The sequence below is a fragment of the Parambassis ranga genome, chromosome 5 (genome assembly GCF_900634625.1).
Source record: "Parambassis ranga chromosome 5, fParRan2.1, whole genome shotgun sequence".
NCBI classification, from domain to species: domain Eukaryota; kingdom Metazoa; phylum Chordata; class Actinopteri; family Ambassidae; genus Parambassis; species Parambassis ranga.
The window spans coordinates 9190731-9207811 of NC_041026.1; the positions used below are offsets into that span (position 1 = coordinate 9190731).

Below are 17081 nucleotides of genomic sequence, written 5' to 3' on the forward strand. Positions count from 1 at the left end.
TATGAAGAACAGATAATGCCGAAGGATTACAGTAAATGTATCTTTTTTTTTGGCTCCGCACTTCCTTCAGTATCTCTCACTGACATTCAAAGGTCATAGTCTCACTGAGTGTGTGTGTGCTAAATATTTATTGACAAAGACAGGTTGTTACCAGTTTGTACAGACATTTGAAAAAAGTTCCATACAAAAACAAACCAGGTCTTAAACAAACGGCCATTGTTCCTTGCAAATGGTTATATCATCATATGTAATAATATTCCAGTGTGTACCTATGTCAGCATGAGGACAAGGACAGTGGTTGAGTAGAATTCAGAGCCAGAACAACTGAACAAAGGGCAATAAACGTAGACTAATGTTGTCACGTCACAGATGAAGAGGAAATGGGAGCAGCTCAATCAGTTTTTAAAACATGTGGTGACCTCATTCTATATAACCAGTCAATTATCTTTTATTTGTTACAGAGCGTGTTCCTTTATGTCCTGGGTGTTTTCTTTTATAAAAATACACAACATACTTGATTTGCCTTTGCATTACAGATACATGAAATGTGTATTGATACACTAACATTACAGTTTTGTAGATTTTTCCTTCTCATTGCTTAACACATCATAGCCTGTGAATCCAGAGTTGTCAATTCCCATGTTAAAGTCAGCTGGAGCCTTTGTTTCGGTGTTGTCTGATGCCTGCAGTGGGTGAGGAATTATAGTGTCAGGTTAACAAAATGAAGGTTTTTGTCTTTGGCGTCAGATGAGTGGTCAGTGTCTGCTTCTTACCTTTGATTTACTGAAGTAGCTGAAGCAGATGAAGTCGTTCTTCGTCACAAACAGGTCAGAGTTCAGCTTCTCCTGCTTACATCCACCTAAAAAAAAGACACACATATCCCCTTAGTTGTTGTTGATTAAACAGTTACACACTTGTATTGATTGTGTCTCTGCAGCAGACAGGAAGTGTTAACTCACCTGTAATCATGCTCACCAGCAGGCCAAACACCATTGTAGTGAGAGTGCCCAACAGAGAGAAGTAAACATAGGACAGAGAGTACCAGGAGTCTGCGAGAGGTGGCCGGACACTGACACAAAGGGGAGATCAGTTTAGTCCGGTTTTCTTTGAAACTACTGTGATTGCATCATCTGATGGAGTAAGTTTGTGTTATGTGAAAAGGGCTCACTCAGGCTCTGTTGTCAGAGTCACTGGACTGGTCCAGGAAATTGTGGTTGTGTAGTTTTGGTTCATTGTGTTGTTGCAGCCTGCAGTGCTGACTGGGAGAGGATTTGTCTTGTCCGCTGTTGGCGGGTAAATCTGGCCTCCAATCCCCACCCACAGAGTCAACACCAGGCCGATAATCATTCCTACGAGTCCTCCCTGCACGGTAAATATCACTGCCGTCAACTCATACCTTAGTATTTGTGGTTTATCAAGGCACAACAAGTGAATGTTCCAGTAATAGGAAATACTCACTATTGAATTAGATGTGCGGAAAAACATGCCTAACAAATAGAGGCCCAGAAGAGGTCCACTGATCATGCCAAATATGGACAGAGCTGCCTGAAAACAGAACAGTCAAGAGGCTTGTAGTTCTCAGCTTGCACCTCAAGGTGGTGCTGTAGAGTAATAAATGCTTGCAGTAGTGTCTGTGTAGTTTAGTTCACCTGAAGGATGCTTCCCATTTGTGAAGCCACTCCAGCCATCCCAATGCACAGCGCTCCATAGAAAACACCTGACAGAGTGGTGAGAGCAGCATTTAGAAGTCAGAGCACAACTTTCAGTGCAGTGCAGAGCCACGAGTGTGGAAAGCAGAGCTTACACCAGCATTGTCCTGCATTAACATTGCATGTAATACTATGAGTTTATGAATGAATGAATGTTATCTTGCATTCAAGAGGCTAAAGAAGGATTTGTTGTCTAGCAAGTCTTAACAAGTCCAGTTGCCCTGCTTCAAACTCTTGAATGAAATATGACCAGGATGATGATTTGAATCCTTGACAACAGTTTAGCTTGCATAACACAAAGTTTTGATCCTTTAAAATTTTTGTTTCCAGACGTTTTCAGTACGTGTATTTATTACTGGGTAGAAATAACTGATGAAAAACAATGGTACTATATTAACAGGCTGTTCTGGAACTCAGCCACGTGGTAGCACTTTGGACACAATTATTTAACACTTAATAGTGCACTAATAGTAAACGAGAACTTTTATGGTCTCGCATGCAACAAGAGGACAGTTTAATTCTAAAGACTGTCTAGAGCACATAAAGAAAAAGGTGTATGATCTTATCTAGCTGCAGAATACCTCTCACAGAAAAATGGGATCTACGCCCTTCACTTTAATCCTCACAAAAGCCCGTTCAAAGAACCAACATGTTCCTGCATGGCAGGCATTTCTCAGTAAACCTACCTGCTGAAATTCAGTAGTAGATTACAGCCTTAACCTGCACCCTGCAGGGGTGGAACTACTAACAATTCTATTGGCAGCTAAAAATAACAAGATAAGATAATGGAGCTTTATGGGGTCTCAGCTTAATAGACCGTAAGCTTGTAATATATAGGAAGCATATGGAGGGTTTAGTTCATATCTCCAGAAATGTCTGATACTGGGGGGGTTCATAATAATAATTAATCAGTGCCTAATCATCCTTGGTCTACTGTGAAAGTGTCTTTTCATGACTTACTCAGCCCCATGTTCATCCAGGTCACTTGTTTCTGTGTGAGGTTTTTGCACATCGGCAGAATAAAGTCTTCCACCGTCACAGCAACCAGGGCATTAATGCTGGATGACACTGTGCTGCAAAAAAAAAATATGCAACAGTAAGCTTTTAGACTCGGAGCAGAGCAGAAAGGCTGATGCATTTAGATGACAGATTAGATTGCAGAGAGGATTTGTGAGTCTGTTTCTGCCTGTTTCTTCCATTATCTATGAATTAAATGGTTGTTTTCAGTGGAACAACACATTTTCTCTGACGGTGCACAAAGCCCAAGGTACTGTTTATTATTCTTTTCCTTAAAGGAAATTTCACTGCAAGTTTTTCTAACACAAAAATATGAATTTATTTATTTATTTTAATCGATTGCTTTCTCAGGTCTCACCTCAGGGTACCACTATATGCTGCAGCCACAAACAGTCCAGGGATTCCAGGGTACGATGCCAGAATATCCATCACAAGGTAGGGCAGCAGCTGATCGAAACATGGCAATCGTTTTTTTTTACTGTTGACAATAATGCTGTGTTACATAACAGAATCCACAGTGTTCATGTGACGTTACCTGGTCAGATGTAGTTATATCACCATTTAAAAGTGGGTCACAGTTCTTGTAAATGGAGTACATGGTAAGGCCGGAAAACACAGCCAAGCTCACAGTTACCCACAACCCCACCATGTTCACGTACAAAGACCTGAGGGATGAAGCGAGACATGTCAGCACATGCACACAGCTGTGCTTTTACTGTCTGTAATGCACTGCAGGACGCTCACATCTTGGCATGTCCCAGTGTTTTGCATGAGATGTAGCGTTGCACCTGGGACTGGTTGATCGAGTAAATAGACACCCACATTATGCTACCGCCAACTACTATGGTCCAGAAAGTGTGCCGCTTCAGAGGATCTGGGTCAAAGCTGTTGTAAAAAGGTCAAGAAAGATAAGATAAGTTAAGATAAGTTAAGATAAGACTTTATTGATCCCCAGAGGGAAGTTGAGTCTTTACAGCAGCAGAACAAATAATAAGATAAAACCGATAAAACTGGTTTTCTGCAGCTACCAGCAATAAATCCTGTGATTGAGGAACATACTGCTCTTACACACTTATATACTCACTTAAACGCTTCTAGTCGGCCTCCTTTTCGAGCATCTTCCCAAATCTTTGACAGGCCTCCCTGCAGAACGGCTCCTCGAGCTATCACAGCCACAAAACCTGCTAGCATGACCACCATCTGCATCACGTCTGTCCAGATCACAGCTTTCAGGCCGCCCTGAAACAAAAGCCATGTTTAATCCACCTTAACTTTAAAAGTATTAATTAGTACTACACATATTTCGCACTGTTTGCCAATATACATTACCAACCAAAGTGCAGTAGACGATGCACACCGCTCCTGTAGCCACCAGGACTCCCCACAGATCCAGTCCAGTGACTGGAGTCATAAAACAAATAGTTCCATTATGGATGACTGTATATACATCTTTTGGTAAATCTGAAAACATTACTAACACATTCATCACTTCCCCTGAGCCTGCCTGTCTCGTTCTTGTGAATGAAACAGGATTCAATACAAACGCTGGCCTGGATTCAGGTGTCAAAACACATTTCAGCCATAATTCTTGTTATAAGCTTGTTATAAAATCGCAATCCCACTCCTGGCAGCTAGGGCTGTATTTTGTTAAAAAATAGAAGTGATTTGATTGGTCAAAGTCAGCCAATAACAGACTTTTTATAAATGTGGTACAAACAGTTCCTTGAACGTAATAGAATACATTTTTGTCATAACCCAAGAATTTCTACTTATTATTATGACAAACTGACATTAAAGTATTCTGCACAAACAAGATGAGTTTGCACAGATGTGTGTGTGCAGCTTGTCTAATTAATGAAAGCAAGACAGTGATCCAGTCTTGGTTTGAGCGGCATATAATATACTCACAGTAAGAATAAGTAGAATGTATAAACTCAGGACAAATCACTGATTAGACAGGACACCATATGAGCAGGTCGCAGGTCAGTACGGCTGAGAAATCCTTGTTTTGTTTTGTCAGCTTTACGTGGTTTGACTTACTTTGATTAAGTGCAAGAGCTGGAGCATAGATGACTAAACCGGTGTACAGAGCCTGAGGAGAGATGGCACCATTAGCTGATTAGATGGAAACACAGTCACGCTTTTCATATTCATGGTTCTTGGAACTGGTGTCAAGAATCAGTTTTGCACAAAGTCAAAAAACGGAAAGGGCAGATGTTTCTCAGGGTGAAGTTACCATTTTTATGCTATATCTTAGTATCTAGTACACAAAGTATCTGAATATTCTTTTGCTGGTGTGTTACCGTCTGCACGATGTACATCGACGTCCCAATAAGCCGGACTGGTCGGCTGAAACGCATCTCCAGGTACTAGAAAAGAAAAAGAAACCTCAACAATTAGACATTTAAGTGATGACTTGGTCCACACATGATAGTTTTTTAAAGTGTGATTTGGAGACTATACTTTTTTTTATCTCTTAGATACATAGAAAGAGTCTTTGATAGCTGTGAAGCAGACGTGGTGCCAGCAGCAGTGGTTGAATCATTACCTGCATTCACTTGTAAAAGTCTTGTTTTTTAGCAGCCTGCCTACAGACTGCATGGCTTTATTGATCAGCTGCTGCTCCAGTTCTTTGAGATACAGTAGCTGAGCACTGAGGTGACTCTTGGTAAATTCTTACATGAAACTCAAGCAAACAAAGAATGAATCATGGATCTCAGTGCTGTGTTTAGCACAGTTGATCACAGTAAAAGGAGAAGTGACTAGAAGACTGGGTGGAACCAGAGCCAGTGTTTGGTTCTTGCTTTGCCTTACCTCATAGGCACTGGTGATCTGCAGTCGATAGAAAAGCGGCACAAAGATCTCTGCAGTGATGGCAGACATGATGGCATAAGCAAAACCAAAGAGCCAGAAGGCAGCTCCGAATCGGTAGGCTTCTGCAGGTGTACCGATCACCGTTATTCCAGACATGAAGCTGGCAGTGAGCGACATAGCAACCGGCACAGCTGTCATTTGCCGGCCACCCAACAAGAACTCGGCACTGCTGGTCTCCTTCCGGCCTCGGATGGCCTGGAACAGACCGATACCGGCTGCCCCCAAAATTATTCCCGCAAACACCACATAATCCCACACAGAAAAACTGGCCACTGGTCCACCTGTACCCGCCATGGTTAAGTCAGCAGAGGGAATTGTCTTGGAAATTTCTTGAAGTTCAGTTGCACATACAATAAACTCGGCAGAAATACACAGCAGGACAGTGAAAACCTTGTCAATGCATTTCCGCCTCTGATAGCTGCAGGCATAAAATCTCTCCCCAAACAAAAATTAAATCCAAAAATTGTCCGGGTTTGTCCGTCACTTCCAGCTTTGCCACCTGAACTATCAGTGAAGTCTCTTCTGCTGCTAATCGAACAATCAGACGTCTGGAGGTCTGGTCCACTCTGATGCTTTTGTCCGACTAGATTAGATAGTTAATAATCCATCAAGGACACAAGGTACTGGCGTGTCTAATATATTCACTGATTGTAAAAAGTGGTGATTCCATGTTGTGTCACTGAGACTTGTTGCTGTTAAGGCGTCTCTTTGAAATGAAGTGACACATCCAGGAGGGCTCTATATAAAATATAACCCCAGGTTACTCAGTACTTATGGGTTATGCCAGGATTTGTGGATCTGTTGTTTGGAGTTTGGTCACCACTTCCGCCGTCACACTCACACCATGTGGTATTTGTTGTGTGCGATTACTATCATATTATTAAGAACCTTTTGTCTTTGATTATCTCCTCAGTGATGCCTGCGTGTCGTTCAGAACTTGTCAGGAAGAAACAACAGTGGCAACAGTTAAAGATATTGTCGGTGTGAGCTTTTCTCTTGGTCCTTTGTGTCAGCACAGACATATTCAGCAATATCTGCAGTCTTAATGGTTGAAGTGACTGTTGATGAGCCAGCATATTTGAAGAGTTCATGGAAAGAGTTCAAACTGTTAAATGTTTGTAAAGGCAAATAAGAGCTGGGGAGAAGGAAGGCAATAATATTTAAGATGTGAGATGTGAACCACATTGATACTATAAGCACTACAACAACAATAACAACAATCACATGCTTCAGAACATTCTTTTAATGTGTCTGAGAGACTTTGACTATCCTCGGCAATCATTAAACTAAACTACAGATAAGGAAATCCTTGCAGGGTGGAAGTGCTGGTACTCCACTTTTTTAAGGTGTTACTATTAATATATTTAAGCTGATGCCTACTGCAGAAGAAGTTTTTTTGTACTTTTTGTACTGCCAAAGCAGATTAGATAAAGGCTCCCTGCATGTTTTATGCTGATATTCGGGACAGTTGGACAGTTTGTTTTGGTGGTGTTGTCATGTGGCTGCGTGTCTGTAAGGTCCATTTTTAGCCCACAAAGCATCATCATTCTAAGGAACTTCACTTATTTTGTATTCATATGAGAGTCTTGTTGTAGAAAAGGAAACAACACTTAAATAATGTCCATTGTTGTGAGTATAGGAAATAAAACTGTTGGGTGTTTTGTGACATCTAGTGGACACTGACACAGCAGCTGGTGGATACTGCATGAACATAAGGGAAGCATTATTCATTTCATCCACATAATGGACTAAATGCTCTGTAGTTTTTCCTCAGAGATGGAAGATAACCATATGTTTGGGTAGAAGTGGATTGTATAAAGTTCAGCAGAGATAGGATGAGACCCTGAGTATCATCACGTCTGCGAAGTGACTGCATTTCTGGAGCCAGTGACTTGTGAGAAAAATATAATATTTAAGAAACAAAGTATTTAAACCTGTCTGTTATAATGTTGTTTATTATTGTCCTCTTCTCCCTCTTCCCTTTCAGGACAAATACGCAAATGGAGACTGCAGTGTTCACCTGCTGGCTCCTGTTTCTGCTGCTCAGCCCGGCTGCTCCCATGTGTTTACCCACTGACTTCACCCTATATGTGGAGAAGCCAGAGTGTGACTACTGTGTGGCAATCAACACTACTATCTGCATGGGCTTCTGCTACTCAAGGGTATGTGTGTGTGTGTGTGTGTGCTATTTGAGGGAAGGGAATTTCTTTCCCTGTCCTGACATGAGCTTTAGAACTATAAGGATTCCAGTGCATTATCAGATCATTCATCCACTATCACCCTTATGTTTGTGTATGACAACCAGGACAGCAACATGAGGGACATTCTTGGCCGGCGCTTCCTTGTCCAGAGGGGCTGCACCTACGATAAGGTTGAGTACCGCACCGCCATCCTGCCTGGCTGCCCCATTGACTCCAACCCTGTCTTCAGCTACCCCGTGGCTCTGAGCTGCCACTGCGGTGCCTGCAGGACCGTCAGTGACGAGTGCGCACACAGAGCCAGCACAGATACTGCTAAGTGTACCAAACCAGTCAGACGTATCTACCCATACCCAGGCCAGAGCAACTACATGATCCCCTTTTAATTGTTCTGAATGCAGTGATAGCTGCACGGTCCGTACCATTGCATATTGTTCCAGCTTGTTGCCTTGTGCCTTTGTTGCCCAGCTTGGCTGCATTTAGCTGTGCTTCTCAGCTTACAATGGGGGCTTGATCCCAGTGCTTTTTTTCTGCCAGCTTCATATTTTATCCTTTTGTTACCCTCATGTCGGTGTGACTCCCAGACTTATTGTGTTTACTTTGAAAGGAATACTCTGAATACAACTCAATTAAAAGCCAAAGTCTCTAAATAGCTTTCTGACTAATCTGTAGGTGGACTTAATCACATCCGGTGTCTGACCATAGCTCTCTGTTTACTACATAAACACAGGGCCACGACACTCTGCAATGTCACCTGAGGATACTATATTTACCTCAACAGGCAGTGTGGAAAGCACATGATTGTTGACACAACTTATCTTATTAAACGGATTATCAGTGAGGTGGTACAGTGTCTGCAGGTCACTGGACAAACATTCGACATGTGTGTCTGTTTGTCATACATTATGTGCATGACTTTGTGTCATCCCTGCTCGTGTGTGTGTGTACTCTCCAATTTCCAAAGATAATTTTGGAAGACAGCTGGAGCTTATTAATAGCTCAGCAGTTCAAAGATGGGGAGAGTGTATGATAAGTTCATCATGTGGATCTCTGAGATGTCACTCTTTCATCATCCTGTTACATACTCTGTGAATATAGCACAACAGGCGTCTGCTTTCCTTTTATGTTGTCTGCAGTTTTGAAGCATTTTGGAATCTAAATCTGCCAACTTAAAGCCAACAGAAAATCAGATGTAGAGGTCTCTTTCTCGCTGTGATTGTTGATCACCATCTGCATTGCTCCTTTGAAGTCATGAATTGCTGATGGCTGACAGTTATGACATTCCCTTGATGTAACCTTGAGCTGAGGTATGTTTTGGGTGTGTTTTCGCAGCAGGAACGCAAAGACTGAAAACTGGATCACAGTTCACTGACGTTCTTGTCTGCACCACTGTTGAACTAACTTTTGACAAACCGACATTTTGAAGTGTCTTTGTCACTTGATATGAATATTGTCACTCTTGCCCTATTTGACCTTGAAGATTTTGCCATAATCTTTTGAGGAACATTTAATGTGATACCTTCATACTAACCAGTGACCTGATGTAGCACAACACGTTGAATTGTCCAGCTGAAAATGTGTAGTGCTGTTTTTGAAAACCCCTAAAACCCTTATGGATAAAGCAGTGGATGAAATGGAATTTGCTTCCATCAGCACTTCAAGGGAACCCACCACATGGTCCACATACCAAACAGTCTTTCATTCAGACAAACCGTACAGTTTTGTTTGTGTTGTGTTTATTCAACTAGAAAAAATGTGAGATGTTTTTCTTCTATCCGCGGTAGCAGCATGGCTGGAAATGTTCAGGCCGCCAGGTTCTGGTGTTCAAAAGAAAAAGGCCGAGCAGTTACCATTTATCGAAACCATTTATATTAAATGTAAAATAGTCTCAACGGTTTGGATGGAAAACAGCATCATGCTCCCCTCAGAATGAATTAGTGACTTGGCTAACAATGAAAATTACATGCGAAGGTATTTTAAAGTGTAACTTAGCCTCGAAGTCACAGCTTTGGGCATAACTGCATGGAATAAATTGGCCTCACTTTAATAGAAACACGTTCAAAATTAAGATGTTCTCATTCATGCATTTTTCTCTTTGTATTTATCAGATAGTACAAATATAAAATACTAACTGAAATCAGCACCAGGACAAACAACAGTGTTGACCCCCTCTGACCACTGTCTTAAGCTAACTACTACTACTACTGCTATCATACAACAGCTTAAACTGTAAAAAACTGAAAAAAAATGAAACAACTGCCTAAAATTTTGTTCTAACTCTATCTGCTCTGTAATTTGCGATGCCTGTTGCAGTAGCTGGGTTTCAACCAACAGAGGGCAGCATGGAAATCACGTACTTAAAGGTGTGTTAGCATTCACCTTCCAGTAGCATCTTATTGTGTTGCTAGATCTTGATCACTGGTGTCTTTTACTGGTTTAAGTTGGCTGTAACTGATGGGTTGCGTGCAGAAAGAAAGTCTTTTATATCATGCATTAAAATTCATAACACCCTTTTTTTCTTAGCAAGCTGCCGCCCATCGTAATTTTCTTAATGTTTTCTTACTTACTTTGTTTTACACAAGTATCAACATGATTAGTTATCAGATCAAATTTTACATAGTTCCACATGTGTGTCAGTGAGATGCTGCTTGTGTCAACGATGCATTCTTGACTTGAGTATAGGGTGTACACAACCGTTCAGCTTCAGGTGATATGCGGAGACGTTGATGCCTTGGAATGCGTCTATACCTCTGAAACTACCTTTTTCTCTGGGGGCCTCTCTGCCATTCAGCTCGTAATTTTCCACAGTACTTTGAACTGCGAGCGCATTTCTAGTAGAACTCTCTAGATTGCATGACCAAGCCCAGAAAGTAATCCTTTGATTGAGTAATTCTATAGGCTTGTGTTTGTTCTTGAGTTAACCAGACAAGAGATGGATTTTCTCCTTTATTAGTGTGATGTGGATTTTCTGAGAATGGAATAATTCTTCGGCTTCTGAGTATGGTTGCAGTTCAGTGAGCACCTTAACTATGAGTAATAAGAGAAGGGAGGAACCTCCAACACCCAATTTTATTCTGTTTAAAGGGCTGCAATGGAAAAGTGGCGGGAGGTCCAATACTGCAATTTCCATTTAATAATATTGTTTTATATTGTAACATGTCATCAGTAAATTGTACTTTGTTATATTTTATGAACGTATTTTTGTATGTTGTGTGTTTAACATCTTGATCTATAAAATAAACTAGTATTTCTAGTTCAGTGTGCTGACACAAAAAGTGGTGACGCATAGAATTAGTAATGGTTACACTCAAGAATAGTATAGAATAGAACAGAGTAGAATAGAATGATGTCATCCCCACTGGTGGAGTCACTGAGCAAACTAGTCATCTTAATGCCAGGGTAATCTTAATGGGATTAAGATCATTACAGTTGCCTCTTTACTAACACTGTGCTAATCTCATGGAAAGCTACTTTAAATGATTCCAGCTTTACAGACTTTTTAAGTTTGAATAAGATAATTTTAAAATAAACAATAGTTTCCCTTACCAAAAAAAAAACCCTTGAACAGCGTACTGGCTGTGTGATTGGTGGATCAGCTTGATTGATGGCTCCGTTTGCCAATGGAAACACAGTAAACTTCCTGGGTTACCACGCTGGTTTATACTAAGCCGTGATTGGGTGGAATCTGTCGTGGGGCGGGGCTTTTGTGACGCCGCCTCCTCTGAATGGAAAATTCCAGTCACTACTCTCACTGCTATAATAGAGAGCCTGACCGGCGACGCAGACGGAAATAGAGAACTAACGGCTCGAAACAACCTTCAGAAAACAAAATAAACACAATCTTTTGGTAAGTTTATTATATTTATTTCTATTTTATTTATTTACAATTAGTGTTTCATTCGTGGAATTCTTTTTATTAGCTTACTTGTTCGCTTTTTTTGCACCGTATGGTTGTCTGTAAGGTTAGCTAGCTACCCCTGCTAATTTAGCCGGCCTTTAACTTTATTTTTACTTAATTTATTTACTTATAACTGTTGTTAGTTTTCGATTTATTATTAGTTATGACACTTTTTTATGAAATGACGTAAACTTTATATACGGAGCTTTGATAATACTTGTAATAAAATAAAAAGAGTGAAGGCACTTCACCCTAAACTCGGCTATTACTGATGTTTAGTAAACGGAAGTTCATGCGTGTAGACGCCGGTATCTGCATGACAACTTACTGAGAAATTCAGAAGTATCCGCTAGATTGTATCAGGACTTTGTGAAAGGGGCCACCGTCCATGTATGGTGATCCACTATGCGAGTTAGAACACGCCCACGCGTGTACTACTCATATTACAAGCATTAGAGCAGCGTCAGAGCGGTCCCGTGACTCTGAAGTATAAAGTCAAACCTCAGTGGTGAGCGGGATCGGCTCTGTGTACACGGTGCGTGTGTGTCACCACAGAGAGAATTGCGCCTTTATACTAAGAAACTCCTCCTGTTTCCTCTGTAGGACGCCATTCATTCATTCGACTGAAGAAACCAGCATCTACATCATTTAGTTTTTTACATCTCCTACCTTCACTTGATTCAAAGTCATCATGTCTCAGCAGCAAATCAGGTCAGTCCTTTTTATTGTTATTATTATTTGATATATTTTCTCAACTGCGACATTTTTGACATTTATTTGAGATGGTCATCGTTCGTTAACCAATATTTCTGTCGTCTCCTTCAGCCTCCCTGCCAAGCTCATCAATGGTGGCATTGCTGGCATAGTTGGGGTTACTTGCGTCTTCCCTATTGATCTGGCAAAGACCAGGTTGCAGAATCAGAGACAAGGCCAGCAGGTCTACAAAAGCATGTGAGTATTTCTAGTTAATGTTGTGGTACACTACATACAGGTCACCTTCCTTGTTTACCTAGTGTCCTGGCAACGTACCTACTATGGCCGTGTTTAATCCAGGGCTATTCTTGTTTAATCTCACTATGACACTTCCACAGCGTCATGGTGAATGTGTGGAATTAGCCACATTCCAGGCATCCATCATTCTCATGTCCTTGCCCTCCCCTTTGCATGCCTTCACAGGGTGGAAATGTACTGCCTCCCTTAGTTTACTCGGCATGTGTCTTTTCTTAATGCTGCTACTATTTCAAGTTGAGCTGTAATAATAATTTTAACGTCCATTATTTATGTTGATAACGATTTTCCTGTTGTGTAGGATGGACTGCCTTGTGAAAACAGTTCGGTCAGAGGGATACTTTGGAATGTACAGAGGTAAGACTTCTACACACCCGAGCATTAAAAAGCACTAGGCTAGCACACAGAGAAGAGGATTAAATGTAGGAGAGGGTAAGCTCTTGTCATCGTGAGCTTCAGCATTAATAAGACTGCCGTGTATTTCTTAATGCATGAGATACGTTTGTAACTTGAAATGTGGTTGGTTGAAATTCTTTATGGAGAAGCTGATCTCATGCCTTTTTTTTGTACATAGTGAACACATGTGCTGTGTCTTTATTATTACTAGAAGTTAAAAAAAAAAAGGAAGTAGCATCTACAAAGAAAATGGAGACCGTTTATAGTGTGGTCTCTGCCTTTGTGAGGAATGCTGTTTGTTTGCATCTGTGTTTTTCATATTACAGACTTGGGTCCCCCTGGGATATTGAAGGCTAGCCGATAAGGCGCAGCCACGCTGGAGGCAAATCATTAAATGGTTCTTACAATATTGCTCTATTTAAAACTGTAGGCACAAGTTTTTGTTTTTGCCATCTGTAATGTGACTTCTTGTCAATAACTACTTGGCTGTCTCTTCCTCGCTGTCCTGTCCACTTGTCACTTTTTTTCTGCCAGACTATGAATCATGTCCCTGCAGACTTTGATCTTAAAAATAAGTCTGTGTGAACTTATGTTTGTTTTTTTTAATTTTACACCCCCACAGATCAGTTTTTTAAGTTTGCTCAGTCTGCATACACAGTACATAGTCAGTGGTTCAGTCTGTCCTTTCACTAATGTCTCGTCTTTTCTGTTGTCTGTTACTAATCTACTCAATGACTTGTAGCCTGTCGGTAAACAAAGACTTTTTTCTTTAAGCTTTCTTCACACAAAGTGTTCAATGTTTAAAAAAAAAACAGAACCTTCTTCATAGACTTCATCTTTGCATCCTCCTGGATACTCATTCACCTCTCACTCATCCTCCTGTCTTGTTTTGCTTGTTTCTAAACTTTTTTTATGTATTTTTTGTTGACATAATCCTCTTCCTTCATTTTTACTGTTGCCACTTTCTGTTGAGCATTTGTCTTTGTGTGTAGATTAGCTCTAAAGTGCACTAATTGCATTATGATGTTGTAATGACAGTGGTAGGAAGTTGATGCTGAATGGAGACCAGATCGTGACTTCAGTATTAATGGTGCATTTCTTTCTCCCCAGGCGCTGCTGTAAATTTGACCTTGGTTACCCCTGAGAAGGCAATCAAGCTAGCTGCTAATGACTTCTTCCGCCATCACCTTGCCAAGGATGGGTAAGAATTATCATAACATTTCAACCACCTTATTAGTAATATCTACTGTGTTTGACCTGCTGGTGTACTTAACCTGTTTTCTGTCTTAACAGAAAAGGGCTGACGGTGTTCAAAGAAATGCTGGCAGGGTGTGGAGCAGGAATGTGTCAAGTCATAATCACTACCCCCATGGAAATGCTCAAGATTCAACTACAGGATGCAGGCAGACTCGGTAAGCAGAGTATTGCTTATGTTTTAGTCTCAGGGAATGTATCCACAGACTTAAGACAAAGGGCAGACGGGCGTGTTTGGGTTTCTTTCAGGAGGTTTTGCTACTTCTTTGAGAAGTTTCACCACTTTTAACCTCTTGGTTGACTGTAGGTTGTGTCTGCTGAAAGCTCACAAGGCTTCTTAAGAACCCAAAAAGTTGTTTTTCAGGGTACGCTGGGTAGCTTCTTTCATTCTATTAAGCAACTCAAAGGAGTCCAGCTGCCTTTTGTTGTGAGCTTTTGATGACTAGATTATCATCATGTTATTTTTCCATTAACATGTCTATTGTCCTCCAAAGCGGCCCAGCAGCAGAAGCCAGTCATGATGTCTCCCACAAAGCTCGTGGCCACCAACGCCGTGCTCAGCCGCTGCTACAACTCCGGCACCGTGGTCTCTGCGCCACGGGCTGTTTCTGCCACACAGATTGCAAAGGAACTGTTCCGCACCCACGGGATCCAGGGGCTCTACAGGGGTCTGGGGGCAACACTGATGAGGTAAAGCTTGTACTCCTTCCTGATAATGAGGTGGCAGAAGTTAACCTGTGAAACCGGTTACATTCTGTAAAACCAAAACGCTTTTGTTTTGTATCTTTTAGGGATGTTCCCTTTTCTATTGTGTACTTCCCACTGTTTGCTAATCTGAACCGCCTTGGCAAACCGAGTCCTGAGGAGTCGTCACCATTTTACTGGGCGTTCCTCTCAGGCTGCGCTGCTGGATCCACTGCTGCGGTGGCCGTTAATCCCTGTGATGGTGAGTTTTGTGAGCTTTCTGTCATCCATTGTGTGTCCGTCAAAGGTGAAAGCGGAACTGGAATGATAATTTTTTTCCCTCTCTTTCAGTGGTGAAAACCAGACTGCAGTCACTAAACAAAGGGGCCAGTGAGGAGACCTATGAAGGAGTTATGGATTGTGTAAGGTAAGGCAGTGCTGCGTTAACTACCTCCCCTCCCCCTCACTTGTAAATGTGTGTGCATGTGTATAACCTGCTTCCTCTGTTCCAACAGTAAAATCATGCGGAAGGAGGGGCCCACCGCCTTCCTGAAAGGTGCTGGCTGCCGAGCTCTGGTTATCGCGCCGCTGTTTGGAATCGCACAAGTTATGTACTTTGTTGGCGTTGGCGAATACATTCTAGACAACTCGCCTCTAAACCTCCTGGCAGCATGAGAACATGACCTGATAGAACAACTACCATCAGTTTACAGTAAAAAAAACACACACACCTCATCTGAGTGAGAAATACTCGAGGATATAAAGAGCTGTGAATCATCGTCTTTACAGTCTCACAGCTGTGTTGCACTTAAACACTTTTGTGACTTATTCAGTAGGCTGTGGCCATTGTTTGCACTTGAAGCTGTTGGCCTTACTGAGTCGGGGGACTCGGTTGCTGTGTTAATCCATCTTTGTCCCCAACGGTCATGTTTGGTTTCCCTCTGTGAGGGAGGGGAGCTCACTCCAGCAGACAAACAACTTCCATAATAATAACTTTTCTTTTTCTTTTTGTACGTATAGTTTTATTTTAAGTTGTTGAATGCAATAGCTTGCAGTACTTTTGTATGTTGTTCTTCTTTTCCACTGCTGTGTCATGTTACAAAGCCTTCAACCCAGGGCCCAGTTTACACGATTTATAGCAAAGGAATATTTTTTTATTTTCTTTTTGCATACATTTAACCAGTGACTGATCGTACATGTTTGATTTGATCATGAACCTTCCTCCTGGCATGGGACCATGCAGTTCACCAGACTGTGTCCTCTTATACTTGATAGTCGCCCTGCTGTTGTTTGTGGTAGTCTTTCTATATTAATGTCTGCAAAAACTTGAGATATATTCATGCACATTATATATGTATGTGTTTGTCCACATAACTTGAAACATTTAAAATATGCAGGCCGACTATTTCACTCTGATTGTTTATGGTTCATGCCTTAAACAGCTGATTGGCATTTCAGTAGAGCAGTGTCTCTAGTCTGAAGCATTATGATTGCTACTGTGAGCATGTAAAAAAAAAAACTGTTACTATACTCAATGATGTGATTTTTGTTTTTTTTTGTACATATATACATAAAAGTTAAAGCATCCACTCGGTGTTTATGCACTTTGTTCACTGATTGTATTTATAAGGACCAAAAAACCAAAACGGGAAAAACTCTGTTTCATTTATGCATCCCATAGGAAAAACATCCTGCAGGTTAATTTACCCTGCTGTTCTGGGAGGGCTCCGAGCAGCCGTACCTCAATCCACAATGAATGCAGCTTATTCTATGGTAGAAGTTAGCATCAGCATGGATCACCAGACTCTCATGGAAGTGAAAAAAAACTTCATTATCAAACTGGTTCAGAGTCAGAAACTCCTTCAGACAGGCTCTGTGTGAGAGGACTCAAAGCCCCTGTGTGTGTGTGTGTGTGTGTGTGTTTATTCAGACATTTTGTGACAGTGTATCCCTGGTGAGGATCAGTTCAATTTAAATAGGAGCTGGACATACTATATTTATACTGTATATTTAAGCTTTAAGGCTGACCTTGAAAAACACAAG

The 17081-nt window shown here is 41.3% G+C and overlaps 3 protein-coding genes across 4 annotated transcripts; 2 read left to right on the forward strand and 1 right to left on the reverse strand.

The window, feature by feature from the left end:
- Positions 1–118: 118 nt before the first annotated feature.
- On the reverse strand, positions 119–6262 carry slc5a8l (solute carrier family 5 member 8, like). Its single transcript, XM_028405560.1, has 15 exons — positions 5541–6262; positions 5030–5095; positions 4767–4818; positions 4060–4127; positions 3811–3965; positions 3471–3611; positions 3262–3391; positions 3085–3173; positions 2670–2782; positions 1650–1717; positions 1459–1545; positions 1169–1362; positions 960–1069; positions 774–859; positions 119–683 (listed from the first exon to the last, which is right to left on the reverse strand). The coding sequence occupies exons 1-15, from the start codon at positions 5892–5894 to the stop codon at positions 567–569; spliced, it is 1830 nt and encodes a 609-aa protein (XP_028261361.1). The 5' UTR covers positions 5895–6262; the 3' UTR covers positions 119–566.
- On the forward strand, positions 3080–8600 carry tshba (thyroid stimulating hormone subunit beta a). Of its 2 annotated transcripts, none has more exons than XM_028405564.1 (3): positions 3080–3161; positions 7588–7762; positions 7906–8600. In XM_028405564.1, exons 2-3 carry the CDS (start codon positions 7601–7603, stop codon positions 8182–8184), a joined length of 441 nt encoding a protein of 146 aa, XP_028261365.1. In that variant the 5' UTR covers positions 3080–3161; positions 7588–7600; the 3' UTR covers positions 8185–8600. The 2 variants fall into 2 exon arrangements, with proteins under 2 accessions (XP_028261365.1, XP_028261363.1); XM_028405562.1 differs by lacking the exon at positions 3080–3161 and adding an exon at positions 7334–7494.
- Positions 8601–11528: 2928 nt separating this feature from the next.
- Positions 11529–16627, forward strand: slc25a55a (solute carrier family 25 member 55a). Its single transcript, XM_028406331.1, has 10 exons — positions 11529–11645; positions 12300–12407; positions 12522–12647; positions 13006–13061; positions 14211–14301; positions 14394–14512; positions 14849–15044; positions 15146–15300; positions 15390–15465; positions 15554–16627. Exons 2-10 carry the CDS (start codon positions 12388–12390, stop codon positions 15711–15713), a joined length of 999 nt encoding a protein of 332 aa, XP_028262132.1. The 5' UTR covers positions 11529–11645; positions 12300–12387; the 3' UTR covers positions 15714–16627.
- The last annotated feature ends 454 nt before the right edge of the window (positions 16628–17081 follow it).

Coding starts and splice junctions, on each gene's coding strand:
- slc25a55a (XM_028406331.1), top strand. CDS start 12,388: ATGTCTCAGCAGCAAATCAG. Junction 12,408..12,521: donor ATGTCTCAGCAGCAAATCAG/GTCAGTCCTTTT, acceptor CGTCTCCTTCAG/CCTCCCTGCCAAGCTCATCA. Junction 12,648..13,005: donor CAGCAGGTCTACAAAAGCAT/GTGAGTATTTCT, acceptor CCTGTTGTGTAG/GATGGACTGCCTTGTGAAAA.
- slc5a8l (XM_028405560.1), bottom strand. CDS start 5,894: ATGGCGGGTACAGGTGGACCAGTGGCCAGTTTTTCTGTGTGGGATTAT. Junction 3,392..3,470: donor ACACTGGGACATGCCAAGAT/GTGAGCGTCCTG, acceptor TTCATCCCTCAG/GTCTTTGTACGTGAACATGG. Junction 2,783..3,084: donor GCATATAGTGGTACCCTGAG/GTGAGACCTGAG, acceptor TTTTTTTTGCAG/CACAGTGTCATCCAGCATTA.
- tshba (XM_028405564.1), top strand. CDS start 7,601: ATGGAGACTGCAGTGTTCACCTGCTGGCTCCTGTTTCTGCTGCTCAGC. Junction 7,763..7,905: donor TGGGCTTCTGCTACTCAAGG/GTATGTGTGTGT, acceptor TATGACAACCAG/GACAGCAACATGAGGGACAT.